Genomic DNA, 19506 nt, shown 5'->3' with positions numbered 1-19506 from the left:
ATAAGGGCATAATTTATGGATACCCTAGAAATAGTATAAGAAGAAGCTGTCACAGATGTGTAATTAAGCCAAAGCTAATGCTTTGGCTAATGCTCGAGCTTATGAGAAAACCACGTTGTCAGCCAGCAGCCTGTCTCTTAGTCAAAGTAGAATGTAGAATATAGACATTTTGCATGTACCCAAATCCAGCTACAATCTCAATCTCGATACCAATCCCAATCCCAGTCCCACTCCCATTACCAAAATGTAAAGACAAGTCGCAGACCCTAGACACTCGTTAGATTTAATGACAGCGCATAGTTTGCGCACGCACGACATCATTTCTGGCCCAGAGCTTAAGCCGGAGCCTGTGGCAAGTACCACAGAGACCCCGTTTGAGATACTTACGAGTGTGTGTTTGTGGGTGTGCGCGCGTGTGTGTGTGTATGCCGCTCTCTATTGAACCGTTAATTTGTATGTCAACTTAACTTGGCACTTGCCACAAGCGCACGCCTCGTTCTTTAGCATTTCAAATACCCTTGCCGAGGGTACTACAATTGCGTCACAAAAATTTGCAAATCGTAGAAAAAAATATCTTCAGTATGGCCCCACTACTATATCATATCTGCTCTTTATATGTTTAAGTGATATGATAATCATTCATCTTCTAGGACATCTTCTTTTGTATCCGTAAGGGTATTTAATAGTTGGCATCCCGAGCAGTTCATTTCTCTCTTGCTGGCTCCTATTTCAAAGAGCATTTCGAGTCCTGCGACGTGCCTGATTTTGAGTATGGCATAGTTTTGTGCTTCCTCCATGCTGCCCCTCGCTCTCAACCTCTTCTATTCAATTGCGCAGCTTTTGTACTGAACATTCACTTACATCGCCTTGGCACAATAAAGATGGCACTGATAAGGCGCCAACGGAACCGCACTGAACTACTTCTATTGGGGCGCGGCTTGTGGCAACTCTTTGGTTTCAGCTGCTGCTGTTTCTTTCTCCAGTTTTGGAGAATTTTATTTTCGGCTAGATAAGAGAACGTGGGGATTGCGCTTGTCAGGCAAATGAAGTGATAAAGTTTTATAGAGACGCGAGGCAGGCCCGTAAAACATAGTTTCCCGATTGCCATTAGATAGGAAGAGCTGTGATTTATAAACGGAATGCAGTACATGCTCATAAATTGCTTTGATATATGCCCGACTTAAAAACCTTCCCATGTTAATAGAGGGCAATAAATGCCAAATTTATCATTTATTTATTTTGTGATAATTGCTCTAAATTTAGTTTGTATTTTATTTTGGGCACTCTTTTAAGTTTAGCATTAATTTATTTTATTTTTAATTTATTTAGGCATATTTGCATTTTTGCATATTTGCGTATTTCGACTTACGATCAGATTAAAAAAGTTATTTATTTTATGTTCAAATCCTTTGAAATGCGCGCTTTTCACAGCATGTTCTGAAAATGTAATTTGCATACTGAAAATAAAATGTGTCCCACCAACCCACATAAAACTCATAAAGCAGCCCAATAAAAGCATGTTCATGTTGTAAAGACATTCGCATTGTCAGCCTCGGCGTATGCGTGATATTTTGAATATTGTTTATCTGTATGCTAAACATGTACATGTCACAGGATTTTCGTACATAATTCCATCCAAAAAAATAAAGAACATGACTTTCCAGCATGACAGCAACAACAACAAGACTATATTTTGCTGCTTTTTATTAATAATTAAAATGTTTTGTTTTCACGCACATTTTTTTGCTGCTGCTGCTGCTGCTGCTGCTCGCACTTCTCGTTTAATTAAATGCAAAAACAAAAAACATTTTGCGTTCGGATAACGAACCGCGTGCAAAACACATTTAACTTCTTAAAAATGCGTAATTAATTTAATAACAATCACTACAACAACAACAACGGCTGAAATGCTGCCTGGTAAACGCGGCGTATGCGCAATGCTCGATATAAAACGGTGACCCGCTTGCCCGCCATTTATAATTGAATGAAAATCCGAAATGAAAACTGATGAAAATATGATTGAAAAATGACGTCACAATTTAACAAACTGAACACTCAATTCACATACACACAAATGTATACACACACACATGTGTATATACTTACGATATTGATACTTGTTTGTGGGCACTATGCGATACTTAATGACATTAAATGGCCGCTTGCACTTTCGTCGGGCCTTTGCCTAACGTTCAATGTGAACCCACAATAAATATAATGTAATTGACATCATGAACGCAACCACAATACAACAACAACAACGACAACAATGGGAAACAGGTGGCTTTTTGGTTTAAGGTTGGTGTCGGCTATTTTTCAATTATATATATACCATATAGTTATAAGTACATAAGTGCTAAGGGTGAAATTTTAGGAGTTTATAAAAATAGCTTTCATTAAATATTTTTATTATGTTACCTGTTTGAGTCCTGTTTATCAAAATTAAAAAGAGAAAAACAGGCAAAAGTATGTTTAAATTAAATATTCAAGATTATTTTAAGTGTAATTGAAGCAAAACAAACAAATAAAGAAAACAACTTATATTATGTTGCCGTTAGGCTATTACAGCTGCGAATCGTTTTACGTCCCACTTGTTTATATGTTTATTACTTCTGTTGTTTATTTAGTTGTTAATTTAAGTTTAATATTAATTTACCTGAATTCTCAACGTCGCGACAACTGAACAACTGAGCAAGAACACCTACGTAAATATTTATGCAAATTGTTGCGCTTGTAACTGTGTGTGTGTGTGCTTGTGAGCGTGTATGTGTGTGTGTTCCTCCATGTAGTGTCTATGAGGCACACACTGAACTGCAGCGAACTGCACTCGACTCCCAACTCATACTCCAACTTCAACTATGAAATGTGTCAAGTACAGCAAACAGTTAAAAAATTTATGGGCAGGGGCAATACACACGACCAGGACCCGCCCTCCTCCTCCTGCTATCCATTGCCCCCTTCGCCTGGGTGTCAGCCTGCTCCGTTTGTAATTCAATTAAAATGCAAAGAGATTTTGCAAATGGAGCAGACCTGATGCCAAGAGAGAGAGAAAGAGAGAGAGCGACTCTGATGTCTGGCACGTCCACCTCCTACTGTCACTGGACGTTCAAGTGCTGTCAGTGTTTTGTATACCCTGTAGAGGTGTGAGATGTGCAATAAGACATGAGGAGGATTAGTTAGATGTATCTCAATTTAAACTTAAGCTCCAATATGCTACTGGAGATTAGCTATTCCAGGCTCTTATAAGTTCATCTTTATCAATAAAATGATAACTATTTGACTCTCTCATTTAGAGCTCTTTACAGGGTATCTAAGTGTACTTCATCCTCGAGTTCTGTACAGTTGTACTTCTCATTTGTAATTGTTGTTTTGCATTTGACAACCGATTTTTTTTTTTTTGATGGCCTCCATGATTTCTGCCCTGTTATCAGAGCAAATTATATTTCAGCCATGTTCTGCACAAAAATGTAAAGCTTCTCTTTATGGCTGTCATCTCGTATCAGCCCCCCCAAAAAATAAAATAACACAATTTACAATTAGCCCCACGGCCAAGAAAAGACAAAAATGTATTTTTGGACTGTTTTTGCGAGTCGGGGCAAAAATTGTTGTGGTTACGAAAGATCTTGTGATAAACTTGTGACATTCTGTTTATGCCTTAAATATGACTTTAGGATCCGCCCATAAATTTTAGCTAGGTGTTAATTTGAGTCAAATATAACTTGGTTAGACAAAAGCAGAGCTTTGTTGTGGTCTTCTCTTTTATTTCAGCTGTTTATTGATTACGTAATAAAATTACAAAATATTTGATCCGGTTCAGCAAATAAATTAACATATATTTATTAATCCATTAGAGTTCAGCTTGAGTATGCTGACCTCTCACAAGCCCTGCAAATGACCTTGACTCTGAACGCCGTTTTTTTGTGGCTCGATACAATTGTCAAAGCGCTTTTTTTAATGAAAGTTGCATAAAGCTAAATAATTGGCTTTAACAAAAGCGCAAAAGCGGAAAAAACAAGCCAAAGCTATTAAAGAGTGTAGGCTGTGAGGGGGCGGGGTCAAAGCACACACACAAAAAAGAGACAACAGAGCATTTACCGTTGGCACAATGGCAAATAATTGCTGTTATTTTGGCTTAGACAACAAAGCCCAACTAGCCCAGTGGCTGTCAAACTGTTTGCGGGCGTTTTAAATCGCGCCAAAGTCGTTCGAGTGTGTGTGTGCTGGTGTGAGTGTGTGTTTGTTTAGCTGCGAGCGTAAATTGAGCATCACAAGTTCAATTCACACACACACACACACACTGGCACATGTGTGTGCTGCTTTGAGCTGCCCTCCAACTAAATTTTTAATGGCACTTTTATTTTGTTTTACATTTATTTCACTTCTTTTTACTTTTTTTTGCACAAATTTTTTCCCATTTAAATTTGATGTTGGTTTCGGTTTGCTTTTCAATTTCCGACGCCAACGTTGTCAGGCGTGTTTACGGTTCTTGTTATTGTTGTTGTTTCTGTTCAACAACAATGAAGCATTTCCGGTTACCAGATGTGTGTGTGTGTGTGCGTGTGTATCTGTGTGTGCTAGTGTGCAAACATTCTGTGGATTATATGCATTGGCCTGCGTCAATTTGTTTTAAAATTTATATACACATACTCAAATATATATAAATGGTGCCAACAACTAATGAATGTTGCAGCGGGTCTATGCGATCTCTCTAGTAACGGATATATTAATAATAAATAAATGTTTTGATGTCCAACCAGCATTATGATGGACTAAATAGGCTTTTCAATGCTCCCATTAAAATTGTATTTGCGTGAATGATGACAAACGTACATGTTAAATGTAACTAGAGGATCAACAATGACCTAGATCATGAATATCATTTAACTTTGACAGAGTAGTAGGAGTTAAGCCTTAGCATAAGATGGGGTTTATTATAAATCCGCATTTCTCGACAGATGAGCTGTAAAGTGAGTCAGTCACCGCGCTTCGAGTCCCTGATTAGTGTCTGGTTGTAATAATACTTAATACTGCTATTACACCTATAATTACCAATACAATTAATAATATAATTATTATATTCCTTGAATTCTCTATAATTTTCATTAATCTCTATTTACGACATTCCTTCTACTTGCAGGTAAGAGACGTCAACGCTAATTCAAGTATTCGCAGCAAGTGTGAGTGTGTGTTCTAGCCTAATTGAGTGCGATTGTGAGTACATAGTCATGACGCGATCGAATCAGACTCGTGAATACTTTTGCCGTCTTCAGCCCACGCAGTGCAGAGTTGAGTGCCCGGTTTTATGGCACATTCAATGATTGGAACGGCACATTTCAGGCCTATCGCGTGTCCAGAAAGTGTCAAAAGGCGTGGGCCAGCCAAACACTCCAAGAACGCATACGGAGAATTGAGAACTGAGCAGAGACAGGCATACCGACAGACAGACAGACAGATTTCCAGACTGGAGTAGATCGTTCTGTACTGGGGCTCCATAACTGTTTACGTTCGGGTGGAAGACCCCCCACTAGTGCCCACTAGTACACGCAATAATTCTTAGCCCCATTTCCTTTGCTCTCTGCTGGTGCGCCCCTATCTCTCTCTCTCTCCCAACGCGAGCTATTTCAGTGCTGTGCCAAGGCACCAAATGACACCAAGCAAGTCCCCTTTGGGTGTTGCGAATTGAAGCCCCTTGTGCTCTGCTTGTTATTGTTAGCGTTGCAAATATGCTAGCAATTTAGTGGGCGTGGCGGGGCCCTAGTAGAAAACTTTGACGCCAGTAAACTGTCCGCCGGCGCTGGCGGGCAGCGGAAGGGGAATCGCTGCAGCGATATCTTTCGAGTTCATTGCTTGTAAAATTGACTTTAGCACAAGCGCATCCAGCAACAACGACAGCAACGACAACAACTTTCAGCCGGCAGCTAAACAAGCCAAAGATACTTAGCTACAATTTAGCTGAGATGCCTTTCCTTTTAGCCTCTTTTTTTCGATACCCTGTGTATACTTAAAATGTGTAAGAAAGGGTATATTGAAGTTAGGTTCTTTAATGAACATACATAAATACTTGATTGTTAGTATAAAAACATATATAAATGGCATCTTTAAGCAATGAAAGTCTCAAGACGATCGATTCATGAATTCAGATATAAGTAACGAATGCATTATTTCATAGTGTGTGGAGCTAAGGAAAAGAAGTTTAAAAAATAACGTGATACAGGGTGTCTGCTAGTCGAGCACTCTTCCTGGTTCTGCTTTTTTTGTGTGTGCGCATTTTGTGCTTACCTTTTGGCCTGACAGTCAAAGCATGGCCACAATTTGTGTGCTGCGTTTTTCTACTTTGTTGCGGCTGCATTTTCGCAATTTTTCTAGCTCATTTGCCCAGACGCCAAATGTCCTTCAGCACAGTCGCAGTTGTAGACGTGGTCTTAGTCCCAGTTGCCGTCTCCATAGCGCGGCTTTAGTTATCTTTGCCGCTGCTGCCATTTGGCAAATTAAAGTGCGCGCAAAGCCCAGAGCGCAAAACCCGTTTGGAAGCCAGGCGCAAGGCGCACGTGCAACATGGCACCGAGCAAGGGGCAACTGGCAACTTGCAACATGGCAACTGGCGGCAAGGCTGCATCACAAGCTCAGGCCAGGCCAATTTAGCAATGCATGAAAAACAATCCACAGATTTTTCTTCTTGTTTGGTCTTGGTGCTCATTTCATTTGTTGCCGCTTGGTGGCATAATTCGCGCGCCAGCCGACGCCCCAAAAAAACGCCCCGGACCAGCACAGAGGACACATTGACTACTCAAAGGCAGTGCGGTAGGGGGAGTTGCGGGGCCTCAGCTGTGCTGTCGATTTACGAGCTGTGATATTTTGTGCATGGCCTGCCAAATTGTATGTGTATTTGCTTTTTTCATTTTGCTTTTGTGGCAGCAGACCCCACACTTGGCCCCAAGCCAGCTGTGCGCCATCGATGGCCAGCTGATAGCCAAAGCCACTTAACTAATCTACAGAGCTGTTACGCAAGAAATTCCTGCAATGGGTTCTAAAAATCCTCCTGCTTACCAAGAATGCACCTTTTTACGCCTTTAAAGAAGAACAATAATTTTGCATAGAAATTTTTAACACATAGAAGAAGACATACGCTTCATGATCCATATTAATTTCCTAATGTGGGTTCTAAAAAAAACATCCTACTTACAAAGAAAATTACTTACCAATGCACCTTTTTACCTCTTCAAAAAAATGCTTTATATGTGATTGTTATATATATTGACAGTCGAGTAAATATGTCCTATGATCCTATGTCTCTCAGTTTCCAGTCTCTCCGCTTTAAGGAAATTTGGTAGTTTTGTGGAAGTTGCCCGATTTAGCCACTTATATCGATTTCCCATAAGAACTGTGGATCAAAATAATAGTTTGACATAGCTCTAGATAATATATATATATCTTTCATTTAAAAATTGAGTATGTTTTGTTTCACAAGACATCTTATTTGGTCATCATAAAAGGAGAATATCATATGTCACCCATAGGAAGAATCTCCTGTGGTACAAATATGTATCCCAAATAAGCTATATATATTCCAATATCTGTAGGGTATTCAACAATTCTTTTCAGTTGGTACTTCCCAAGCTTTTTATTGTCACTTGTTAATGGATTCGTTGCAGTTGCAGTTGCAATTATAGAATACGACCCACTCGCCTCTCCGTACCCAAAAGGGCACCTCAAATGGGCCATTTGCCATTTTCCACTCCCGTTTAAAGTGCTTCAATTGATGGTGGACAAAAAGAAAAAAAAGTTCTTGAAACTGCGATTCGCTGGAGATTGATTTAATGCGGAACCGGCACGGGAATGGGAATCGGAATGGGATTGAGAACGGGATTTCAGATTGGCCATGGACACTGGCGGGCGGACAAGCTGCTAGCTTCCTAGTTGAGCTGAGCTGAGCTGAGCACGTTCCATTGCCGTTGCCGTTGTCAAATATGGCTGCGGTCAGTTTTCTAACAGCATTGACCAGCAACAACACCAACAACAACCAGATGAAGAAAATGCTGGAAAAACTTTGGCTTGGCAGCTGCCTCCACTGTTGAGCGCGCATAAATTTCGCATCCCAAGTTGCTTTTACCTTTTGCGGCCACCCTTTTTACATTTACCGTTAAGTTCTGTGCTACAAATTTGCGCTACGCGAATTTGTTTCCACATTTTCTTTTCTTTTTCCTATTTTTTTCGGCAAGCAACCGCCTTCTCTATTGCGCATTTCTCTGCGATTCTCCAGTGAAGCAGGCCAAGTGGCGCTCGCCTCAGCGCAGAGATTCAAATTGAGGCGACTGCGTGAATTGGGACTCAACTAACCGAAAGACAGAAGGAAAAAAAGAAAGAGAACTCAGTAGCAGCTGGCAAAGGCAGCTACCAGCTCGTTTAGGCTACGTTAGCCTGCCACTGACTTGTCTTAAATTGCAGGCGTACAATAAAAAGGCAACGCCAGCCAGGTGGCTTTTATCAGCAGCGGCAACACCAGCCCATACCAGACCCCACATGCCACATGCCACATGCCTTATACCCTGCGCACAAAAAAAAAAGTAATGAGTTTGTTGCATTTAGGCAAGTATATGGAACAGACTCCGTTGATTTAGACAGTTATAAGAATCAAAAGCCTGAAATATAGAGTGAATATTCTCTCCTTTTGATAAAGCCTACCAATAGCTTAAGATCGATAAATATCGATTTCCAGCCTTGAATTGATTTTTTAATATACACGCATGTTATCTGTTGCACAAACTTCAAGCTGGATACAGGGTATTTGCTAGTCTCGACTGGAGCCCGCTTGTTTTTTTCCCCATTCCGTTTTTCCATTTTCACGAATTTGATTGTATTTACGAGTGTTTTTGTTTTTCACACCTGAAACTGCAGAGTTGAGTGTTCCATATTTTCGCATTGTTCGGCGCCGCCTCGAGTCGACTCCATTCCGATGACTGCCCCTTGCACCCTTCCATTCACTGGCGGCTCCCCAGGCGCTTTAACAACTCGGGTAATTGCCGTTGAGTGCGACACACGTGACGTATACGCAATCTTGAGTTCGTTTTTTTTTTTATAATAGCTGTTGGCAATGCGTGTTCGTCTATAATCTCATAATAAGCGACAGTCGATGGCCAAGTTGATGGACTGCGTGAGTGTTGCAAGTGGAACTGGTTGCCACTCGACACCTCGAGGGAGGTCGCTGTCGAGTGGATTGGAGGTGGGACTGGGAAACGACTTAAGGGCAACTTAGCGCTTGTCGGTGCTCGGTTTGATTTCTCATCGATGGCAATTGCAGGCACTTAATTGCTGCCTGCTGGTGACACGTTGGTGCAGTCGCTTTCTGTTGCACCTCGCCCGCTGCCACAGTTGATCGAGCTGCCTGTTGCTGCCTCCGCTCGCTCGTAGCTTCCCGGGGCGCTTTTTATGAGCAGCGAGTTGGCTATTTGGGTCAGCGCCTGCAGCGTGCAGCGTGAAGCGCGTTGAAGTGCAACCAGACGGAAGTTTCGTTTGTTTACAGCCAGTTTGTATGTGGCATCTACAAGGCGAAAGGCTGGCAATGCCAGCGGCTAACGAACTTCAGTCTGTTTGTGCCTCATTGGTCAGCACTGCCAGCTAAACGGGTCATTGGGGAATGCGCTTTTGTGGCGAGTCTAATCAGACTAAATCTCAAGTTGATCACACACAGTAACATTTACTGCATCAACTGAATCAAATTGAATGATTGACCCAGCAAATAGCTGCAATCGATGATGCTAGAATCAATCGCATACAAAAGGGCAAAAATGGATTAGAAAGATTTCAATCAGTCAATGTCCACAATAAGTTTGAAATATATAGTTTAAAGCTCGGGAGTTTCCATTTCGGGAGTTTAATTTATTTAGTTCAGCTCTTAAGCCTCTTGTCTTTCTGCCTGCATTCCTTCAGGTTTTCAGGTTTTCATTTCCGCATTTCTGGAGTCTAATCAAAAACATTTTGTTTCATACAAAAATAAAAATAGAAGAGAAATGTTTAATTTTCTGCTTGCGCGGCTGCTGGAGGGTGGTTAGTTTTCCAGTTGGGGGCGTACGTAACAGAAAGTGAGAGAGAGAGAGAGAAAGAGAGAGAAGTCGGTAAATGGTTTTTCACGGTTGGCCATAATTAATTTAATGTCTAATGCTCGCTTGTGCATGGCGAGCAATTGGAAAAGTTTGCTAAAGAAATCATCGTCGCGTTGACAACAAGGTGGCTGCTGCTGTGGGAGAACAGCAGAGAGGGGAATAGCCAGCGGGGCGGGTCAGTTTGGCAGTTGAAGTGGCCAGGCACACGGCTGACATAAATAGCAAAACGCAGAACGTTGGACGTTAGAAAGCCAAGTGGTCAGAACCAATGTGGCCAAGTGGCAATAGGAATTGGCCAATCGTTGCGACTGTTGCAGTTGCACGTTTGGCATCAAATCGATTAGCGCGAGTCATGAGCAGTTGGACATGCTGAGCGTGCTTTGACTTTCGGCTGATGTTCTTCAAATACCCTGTACACATTGAAAACGGCTGCAGCACATGTTAGTGGATCTAGCGACATCCATGTGTTTGCCTCTATAAATGCATCCATCTCAGAGACTAAATTTAAAGTACTTTTTTTTTGTATGTCATACGCAGCCCTAAACTATAGTTAATTTCGATGTCCTCCATTTGGTAAATATCTTGTTCCACCTAGGTTTTTTGATTCCCTCACATAATGCAAGCTGGAGAGAGCAAAATTTGCTAGTTATATTATCATGTAGACTATACAGAACTAGAATATATGACTTTTTGAACAAATCCAGGGTAAGTCCTAGTCGGTCACTTGCCTTCCTGTTGTTGCTTTTGCTGTTGCGTCGTGTGTGTCGTTTCATTGTTCCACATTGACCGTTGGCCAATGACTTTGACATAGAAACAGGCCACAGAGCCGACTGGGAAAGTCGCAGCGGCCTTTCACTGGGCAGCAGCGAGTAGCAGCAGGCTAAAGGTATTTCCAGCCGCACCGCAGCACGCTCCAAGCCCACCTCACTCTCCCCTGCCTCACCCCTAGCTTAAGCACATGCCATTGCACCCGTAACTTTGGGGAGGGCCCAGCCCTTGCAGCTTGTGACCATCCCTTGAGTTGCTGGCGGCGTTTTGCTTCTGTTTTTTTTTTCTACCTTGCTTTTACGTCTTTACGCCTTTTATTTATTTTCTGTTTGTTTGCTAGAAATGCGTCCCACCCTATCCCCTACCCCCAAGGCGCAGCTCCTCTCTGTCGCTGTGTTATGAATATGAAAAATGCTGAAAGCATTTCAACGGTACTTTAACCCCACGACAACAACGACGCATATCTTGATATTCATTCACATCCCTTTGCCACTCCCCTGCCCTGTCCTCAGACCATGGCTTTAGCCGAATGGGCAGCTTTTGTCGCCTGTTGTAGTCTCTTCGTTGTTGTTGCTGTTGCTGTTATTATTATTGTTGTTGTTGTTGTTGTTGTTGTTGCTGTTGTTGCTGTTGTACTATTATATTGTTATCGTCGCAGGCCTAGACAAATTTGTAACGTACTTTCCGGCGCTCACATACCGGTTCCAGTTTCAGTTCCAGTTCCAGCTTCTGTTCCCCTTTGCAGATTGCCGGAGTCAACAATCATAACCGTTATACATGTGTGTTTTTGTTTTATGTGTAAATTTGTTGTTGTTGTTGTTCTTGTTGTTGTTGCAGCAGCATTCCTTGTGTGTCTGTGTAAATATTGATTTTATTTTTTCTGCTTTCGGTATGCTTAATGTGAGAAAGCAGGCTAGAAATTTGTTTAGGTGAGCCGCATTAGTTTAACCTTTGAAGCTAAAATACATATTGTTGGAATATCAACGAAGGGAAAATCCCAGTGAAAACTCTGGAAGTAGCAGGTAGTTCACATTTCATTTGGCTTGAAATAGACTCGAACTGCTAACCATCCGTCGAAACTAGGAAGAAGAAATGAAAGTGCACGTTAAGAGTTTTGGGAAATTCCACCCGCATGTGTGGAAAAATCGCGAAAAAACGATTGTATGAAACTTTTTTGTTTACCGTTCGATCGCTTGCAAACTCACGTGCCACAGGCAAGGCCGGGGTTACCCGCTGGTATACGTTATAAAATGTGTAACGCTTTAAAGAAGACGTGTCCGACCCCATAAGGTATACAAATTTGTGATGAGGAATAACAGTTGAGTTGAAAGAATACATCTCTTCTACTATCGATCAAAAATTGAGTTTTGTTTCTTTAGATATCTTGACCAAATTTGACAATTGGCTCTTTATGTAGCTCCTCTCATCTGCAAATATATTACAGCTTTATGTCGTAAAGTACCCAATTGGCCGAAAATGAAGTATTTGTAAGTACAGTTGTGTTTGACAAACATATAACAAATATATACGCAAGGGTATATTAAAAAAAATTCTAGATAGCCCATCTGTCATGTTTATTTACTTTGAGATGGAAGGCGATGTCTTTGTCAGGCATCAACAGTTAATATCTGAAAGGTCTGTCAATCTAGCACCCGCTCAGCTTAAAGCCTTTCTCTATTGTTGCCCTCCCTCTCTCTCGCTGTCTCTCTCTCTCTCTCTCTCTCTTTTTTTTTTTTCTACCGAGACATTCTCTTCTGTTTTATTGCAATGCCTGTCACCTGCAATTGCATTCACAGCGCGTGGCTCATGGCTCGTGGCTGATGGCTATGTGACTGTCATGTTGTCCGCATCCTTTGGCAACTACTTGCTGCACTTTTAGTTTACCTTTCGACGGCTGCTGTCAATGTCCTTTGGCCCAGGGCGACAGCAAAACAGCGAGACAGCGACTCAGGGAGGCAGGGAGGCAGGTAGACAAGCTGCAGTGAGACATACCTGATGGGAAGATGTTTGTCTGAATGCAGTCGAGTGTAAAAATATGAATGGCGAATGGGCGGTGGGCACGCCCACAGCTCTGGGGGCAAATAAATTGCTTAGGTACACTTAGAGAAAAAGGGCTACAGATACAAGTGAGAGTATGACAGACAGAGATTTAAATATGTTTTAAGAAAAAATAAAAATAAGTAAAATGTTCTTAAAGAGCTTACAAAATATCTCGAGTCTTGTATTTAGAAATTTCTGGGCTGATAAAAGTTATGTAAACAAAACTTTTACTGAGCAGCTTTAACCTCGTTTTTATTTGAATTGAGTGAAAAATACTTGTGTCTTTCTGCGAGTGTACATGCATACGTTCACATTCTACTGGATGGGGAGTTCAATGCACCTATGGGCTCCTCTGATAAATGTTTAGTCAGCGCCTCTGCAGAGCGGCCTCCAATTTACTAGTCAAAGCGTCTTGCAACACTTTCTTCTGGCAATCAGAAGACGAAGAAGATGCTCCTGGCCCCAGCGCTGGCTGTAGGTGGGCATGACAAGCTGCATGCTGCATGCCGCATGCTGTTGCATGTTGCAACACGAAATGCAGCGCAACGAAACTAGTTTTTTATGATAAGCAAAAAGACAGGCACTGAGCCCAGAACAGAACAGAACAGAACTGACTGCCCTGCCCCTTAAACAACAAGGAGCGAACCATGGGCAGGCCCTGGGCCAGGCCTATCCTTGCTGCCAGGCGGCTGCTTTGCTTGTAAAGTTGTTGTTTTTGTTGCATTGTGTTGTGTTGTCTAGTGTTCTGTGGGGCTTTGAGGCGGCTGCTGCTTGTCTTCTGCAGGCGGCAACGCGTCATTGACCCCAAGTTAAAGGCGGATGATGCAAAAGTTGCAGTTGCAGCGGCAACTGTTGCAACTGTAGCTGCTGTTGCTGCTGCTGTGGCTGCCGCTGCCAAAATTGCAATCAAGCCGAATGAAATGACAGCAATCGCGAGGCCAATGCACGCATAAATTAAACCAACAAAATTCAGAGCCCTGTTCGAGCCCAACGCGAGTGTCAACTGTCACTGCCACGCCCACACCGCAGCCCAAGTTCAATTCTGGCCAAAAGCTGGTCAAGAATGCGCCCAAGCAAACAGCAAACAGCCAACAGCTAAAGAAAACAACAAAACAAAACTCAATTAAACTCAAAGCGCCGAAACCGAAAACGAAACCAGTTTTTATGGCGCGACAGCTACAACTGAACATGGAGGATGCAGGAAAGAGCATGGGAGGACGCAGCTCCAGCTCGAGCTGTAGCTGGGCTGAGCGTCTGAGCTAGAGATGGGCGCGTGCTGGATGTTTGCACGAGTTTTGGGATTACAGTGAAAGCTCTCTTAACGGACAGCTCACCAGGCTATCCATTTTTATTTATAATAAGTATAAATGGGATACTGCAGAAATTTAGCACCAAATTATTTAATGTGTGTTCATCTTTACTTTTGTGTTGGGTTTTATTGCATACACGTAATTTGATTTGGTACTCAACACGACACGCGCTCAGCTCTAGTTTCGGGGACTCTGTTGGACTGTGGCTCTGGCTGCGCCTGCGCATTGTTTGGCCACAGAACTTACTCTAATTCAAAGTGCCTCCGATGCTCTGCAGCCCCTTTGACCCCCTCCGACCCCTGCCGTCTGCGCTTTGCGGTTAACCACAGGCATCTTCGCCAACGAGCAAAATTTATAAGATGATGTGCCTGGCATATTCCGCCGCTCTCGGCTCCCCCTGCTCCCGATTCGGTTCTGTTCAGTTCTGTGTATTGTTCAGATTACATAAATTGATGTTGAAGCCGCTTGGGTTGCAACTTGAGACGTTGCAGCAGACGCAAAATGTTGCAGAGCGAAGCGTTAAATGCGCCCTCGGCTCCGTTTGCCACAATGGCAGGCAATGACAGTTGGCCATCAAAAGGCATTTCTGCCCAGAATTATGATAATCAGAGTGTGTAGAGAGTCTACTATATAATTAGATAATAGCCAGTTTATGGCCCAACGATGAAGATGATGCGCCCATGACAGCCATTCAATATAATAAATAATAAATATTCAACATTTTCTACTATTTTATCAGACTTTAATTGACCTTCCCAGACCTAAAACCAGATGGTTTATTTTTTGTTTATTGCTTGACTAACAAATTAATTTTAATTTATTGACACTTAAGATGGAATTTTTCATTTTGATAGCCAAATTTGCACAAGTGAGTTTGCAGGGAAGGTCGCAGTAGAAGTTTTTGTGACCGGAAATGTTAAATAAATATGGAGAGAAGTCAGAGTTAGAGTTTATTTATAGAGAAGATGAAATAAGGCTTAGCTAAAACAAGAGTTAATTTACAATCTGAACTGAGAAATGAGACAGCAAACGGGTTGAACGATTAGGTTTTTAAGCCTTAAAGCTATGTTCGTTGGGCCATTCCAAGGCCTCGCACGTGACAGTCCTAGGATTTTTTTTTATAATATTAATATAGTTGTTGTATAGTGAAGTTGTTTCTACGTGAGAGGCGTTTATTTAAAACCGATTTTAGACAAGTTATAATATAACTTTTTTTAAGTATACCCAACCCACACTTAGGGCATATTAAAAGCAGTTCGTTTTCAAAATATTAACCAGCATGTAAACTCTTTTTGCCCACTGTGCGGCGACATCTTTTCCGTTATCATTTGGTTGACTCTTCCCGTTGGGGCCTTGTCGACTTTGTCAAGGCATTTGGTCGTGCCGTGTAATTCGATACCTTTGTCCAGTGGGTGTTTGTGGCCGGGCCGTGCAGTAAGCTAAATGAAACCGAAGTTTAAGCTATGTGCTGTGGCTGTCAAACTGTGCATGTGACTGCCAAAACAAAATAAAATACAAAAATAAATAAGAAAACCTAAAGCAAAGCAAATGCTGACGCTAATGAGACCATAAATGTAAAGCCTGCCACAAGACACAGCCCGTGGCGCGAGACGGCGACGGCAACGGCAAATGCAACAGCGACTCTAATTGCTGCAATAGAATGAGATTACGAGCAACTGCAGCAACTGCAACTGCAGCAGCAACAGCAGCGGCAACTGCAACAGATGGCCGCCAATTGTAGCGACCCAATTGCAACTGACTTGGCCAACTGGCTGGCTGTTTACTTTTTGCTGGCACTGTGTTTATGTTTACCTGCTGACCGTGCCGTCTGTCTGTCCGTCTGTCCGCCAGTTCGACTGTCTGTCCGTCCGTCTGCCTGTCTATCCATCTAACTGTCCGTCTTTGCAAACAATTGCAACAGCCCCGGCAACAACTACTGTTTGACAATTTATCAATGAATGCCTTTTGTTGCTGCTGATGCTGTTGCTGTTGCTGTTATTGTCGCTGTTGCCATTGTGCGTTGCCTTTTCTTATTGGAACAGGAAGTCGCTTATTTGCTGCAAGTGCGCATCGCATTGACATTTACTCTTGGCGCTCTTGAGAAAAACAGCTGAGGCAAATCAAAGCCCACTTCCCACCCCGCTGGCTGCATTTGCATGTTGCTTTCAATTTATTGTCAGCTAGAAGAAATATAAATATATGCAAATGCATTTATTCTAATTTTAAATAATAAAATATATATTTTGTGTTCACGGGGGCTCGATCCCTAAGCTTTGTGCTCAGCACAAACTCTTACACAGATACCCCAGCAGACTATATTACATGTAACGCATTGAAGAAGACATCTCTGTAAGAGTATTCAAATTTCGGCCAGCCACAGCTTGTCACTTCTTTCTTTTTTTTTTTTTTTTTTTTTTAAGGGTACTTTGCATTGATTTATGGCCTTTCCACCAAAGCACCAAATACATCGAATGCATAATAAAGAATAAAAAAAATACGGAATATTCCATGTGCCCCGATTTCGTTGCAGCCAGCGGAATTTACGAGCTGCAACAACGCAACAAAATGAGCAAAAATTCTAAATTACTTTTTAGTCTCGCTCCCTGGGCCAGTGCCAGTGCCAGTGCCAGGGCCAGGGCCAGGGCCAAGCCGTAAGCCGTGCCTTGCGGATTGCAAAATCGAAATCAAAACTCATAAAAATGCAATTTGCGCCAACAAGTTGACTTTAAGCAGGGCGCCCGCAAACAGCCCCTGCAGGGAAACCCCAAGTCGAAGTACATAATCCAAATCCGATGGCAGCTTTAGGCCGGGGCGAGACGTGTCTGCAATTTGCATGTGCTGCATGTCATGGGGGAGTTGCCCAAAGTTAAAGGAGAAGAAGAAGAAGCAGCGACAACGAGGGGCGCCATAAAACCCATTTGGCGCACAACAGTTAATGTGTGTAGGAGCAGGGGTGGAAGGGTGCGCCCGACATTTGGGGGCGTTTTAGTTTGTGTGCTGGAAATTTATGTTTGCGCCGAGGGTGGCGAATTCTGCAGACAGGGCTGCATAGCTACGATTTGTTGCTACATAGCAGCAGTTAAGAGCCGGAAATAACTCTTACGTATGCCGAGTTACGTGAGGCTAGTTTTACATATTACATATTTATAGGAGGTTTATTGGCCAGAATTAGCTTTAAACGATATGTGGGTGTTTGATAGAACTAAAAACCAGAAAGAGCCAACGGCTAACAAATTTGTATATTATTAAGATTAAGTCTATATCTCATCTTTATTCCAATACTCAATGCTTCTTGGTTCTATTGGCATCTTATCTGTCTGTAGTCTCCGCAAGTATAAAAAAAATTTGGATTTGATTTTTAGCTTCTTTAAAACTTTATACAACACTATACATAGTCTTATTAGACTTCATCTATATCCCAACCTTTTACTTGATTTTAATTCTTTCAAGAAAAGAGTGAATTCTCTTCGAGGTTATGAAAAAGGCTAGGGAACCATGAAAAGTTTTCTCATTTTTTAAAAGCTTTTACAACACTACACAACATCTGTTAAGTAGCACACTTCCTAGCACTTGCTATGCCACATAACCGGCCACATTTGTCACATTACGAATTATGGGCTTTGCCTAAGGGAAACAGTCCGTTCTCCACTCCTAGCCAGATCCCAAATTTCTAATCCGAACCCAATTCTGGACACATGTGTGCACATAGCACGCACTTTGCATAATTAATGCACTGGCAATGTCACCAGTTACACACTTGAGACTGCAGGGCGAATGATGTACATGAGTACCTATATAGAGAGAGGGTGTGGCAAAGGGAGGGAGAGTTTTCCCATTGCGTTGGAAAATGTTACGGAAGTTGGCTGTGTTGCTTGTTAGTGCCAGAGCATTTTTTTGTATAATTACCAGAAGATATTGCCACTTAAAGGCAACGGTAGGCAAGCAAGAACGTTAAAGTCGGGCGCAAGCGACTGCGTAATACTCTGTTTGCAGTATAGAAACTTGTCGAGGTTATAAATTCTTTATCCGAGGCGTGCTCCATATTCTATGACTGTAAGACATGCACATTGCTCGAAAGCAATATACCCCAATTCACTTTGCGAACAGAGTATATTTAAGCATTCAGTGCCGAACGCTAGATGGCGCTGTTGTCACGCGCTCATTAGCGACAGCTTTGTGAGGCGCCCGCATCTGCAGCTACACCCAACGCAAGCAGGAAGTCTTTTGTGAGTGGGTGTGCGAGTGTGTGTGGGTGGATGTGGGTGTGAGAGGGGCTGTGCGTGTGTAAAGCGAACAACTTGAGCACGTGAATGGCACACCTGATGGACGAGCCGCACTCGGTACTCACTGCAGCCCAACTTAGACTCATCTATTTCCCTTTGTCATCTTGCAGGAGCTTAAGGAGAGCTTTAACTATGGCCTCTTTGCGCCACCCTCCAATGGCAAGGCGGGCAAATTTCTGGACGAGGAACGACGCTTGGGCGACTACCCATTCAATGGACCAGTTGGCTATCTGGAGGTAAGTTGCAGCAGTTGCATATTAGGCGCTCAACTGACCCGAGCTCCTCTTCCCCCGCAGCTCAAGTACAAACGTCGCGTGTATAAGATGCTCACCCTGGACGAGCGCCAGCTGAAGGCGCTGCACACACGCGCCAATTTGCGTCGCTTCCTGGAGTGCATCAATGGCGGGCATGTCGAGAAGATAGCCAAGATGTGTGCCAAGGGCCTGGATCCCAATTTTCATTGCTCAGAGAGCGGCGAGACGCCGCTCTCCGTGGCCACCGGCGCCAAGAAGCCCAACAAGCTGCTCATTGCCCTGGTCAATGGCGGTGCTCTGCTGGACTATCGCACCAAGGATGGCACCACGGCGCTCCATCGAGCCGTCGAACATGACTCGCTAGAGGCAGTTAGGTGAGACTTATTTCCATTTGGGACGCATTTGTCCTGACTGATTGACTGACTGCATTCACTTTCTATTCAATAAAGATAAAAGCCTGATTAAACCTTTAAAGTTATATTATTAATTCTTATATGTATTCCATATAGCACACTTCTGGAGCTGGGCGCCTCGCCCAATTATCGTGACGGACGTGGAATAACGCCTCTGTACATTTCCATAACACGCAAATGCGAGGCGAAGATCACGGAGAGCCTCTTGCACGATCACGCCACTCTGGGCATACAGGACAGCCAGGGCTGGAACGAGGTGCATCAGGTAAGTCGGTGACGGTCCAAATAGCTTTACGACTTCTATTTATTCGTAATTTTTTTTTGGTTCTTGTGAAAGC

General features: G+C 42.8%; 1 protein-coding gene and 1 long non-coding RNA gene across 4 annotated transcripts in view; one reads left to right on the top strand and one right to left on the bottom strand.

Moving 5' to 3' along the window:
* Prosap (prosap) overlaps positions 1 to 19506 on the top strand; it is a 73859-nt gene that overhangs the window by 44162 nt on the left and 10191 nt on the right. For all 3 annotated transcript variants that reach the window (XM_064680128.1, XM_064680129.1, XM_064680126.1), the window contains exons 3-5: positions 18612 to 18737; positions 18798 to 19129; positions 19265 to 19433. In XM_064680128.1, the coding sequence (XP_064536198.1) occupies positions 18612 to 18737; positions 18798 to 19129; positions 19265 to 19433 (627 nt within the window). The remainder of the gene's footprint in view (positions 1 to 18611; positions 18738 to 18797; positions 19130 to 19264; positions 19434 to 19506) is intronic.
* LOC135426689 (uncharacterized) lies at positions 6002 to 6873 on the bottom strand. Its single transcript, XR_010435934.1, has 2 exons — positions 6280 to 6873; positions 6002 to 6178 (listed from the first exon to the last, which is right to left on the bottom strand). It is a non-coding gene; the product is annotated as an uncharacterized LOC135426689 (long non-coding RNA).

This window comes from Drosophila montana, unplaced genomic scaffold (genome assembly GCF_035044405.1).
Source record: "Drosophila montana isolate Dmon_TW-CO22-7 unplaced genomic scaffold, ASM3504440v1 contig_2081_1, whole genome shotgun sequence".
Taxonomy (NCBI): Eukaryota; Metazoa; Arthropoda; class Insecta; order Diptera; family Drosophilidae; genus Drosophila; species Drosophila montana.
Note: the sequence above shows the minus strand (reverse complement) of the source record. Positions and strands in the feature narration are given on the sequence as shown.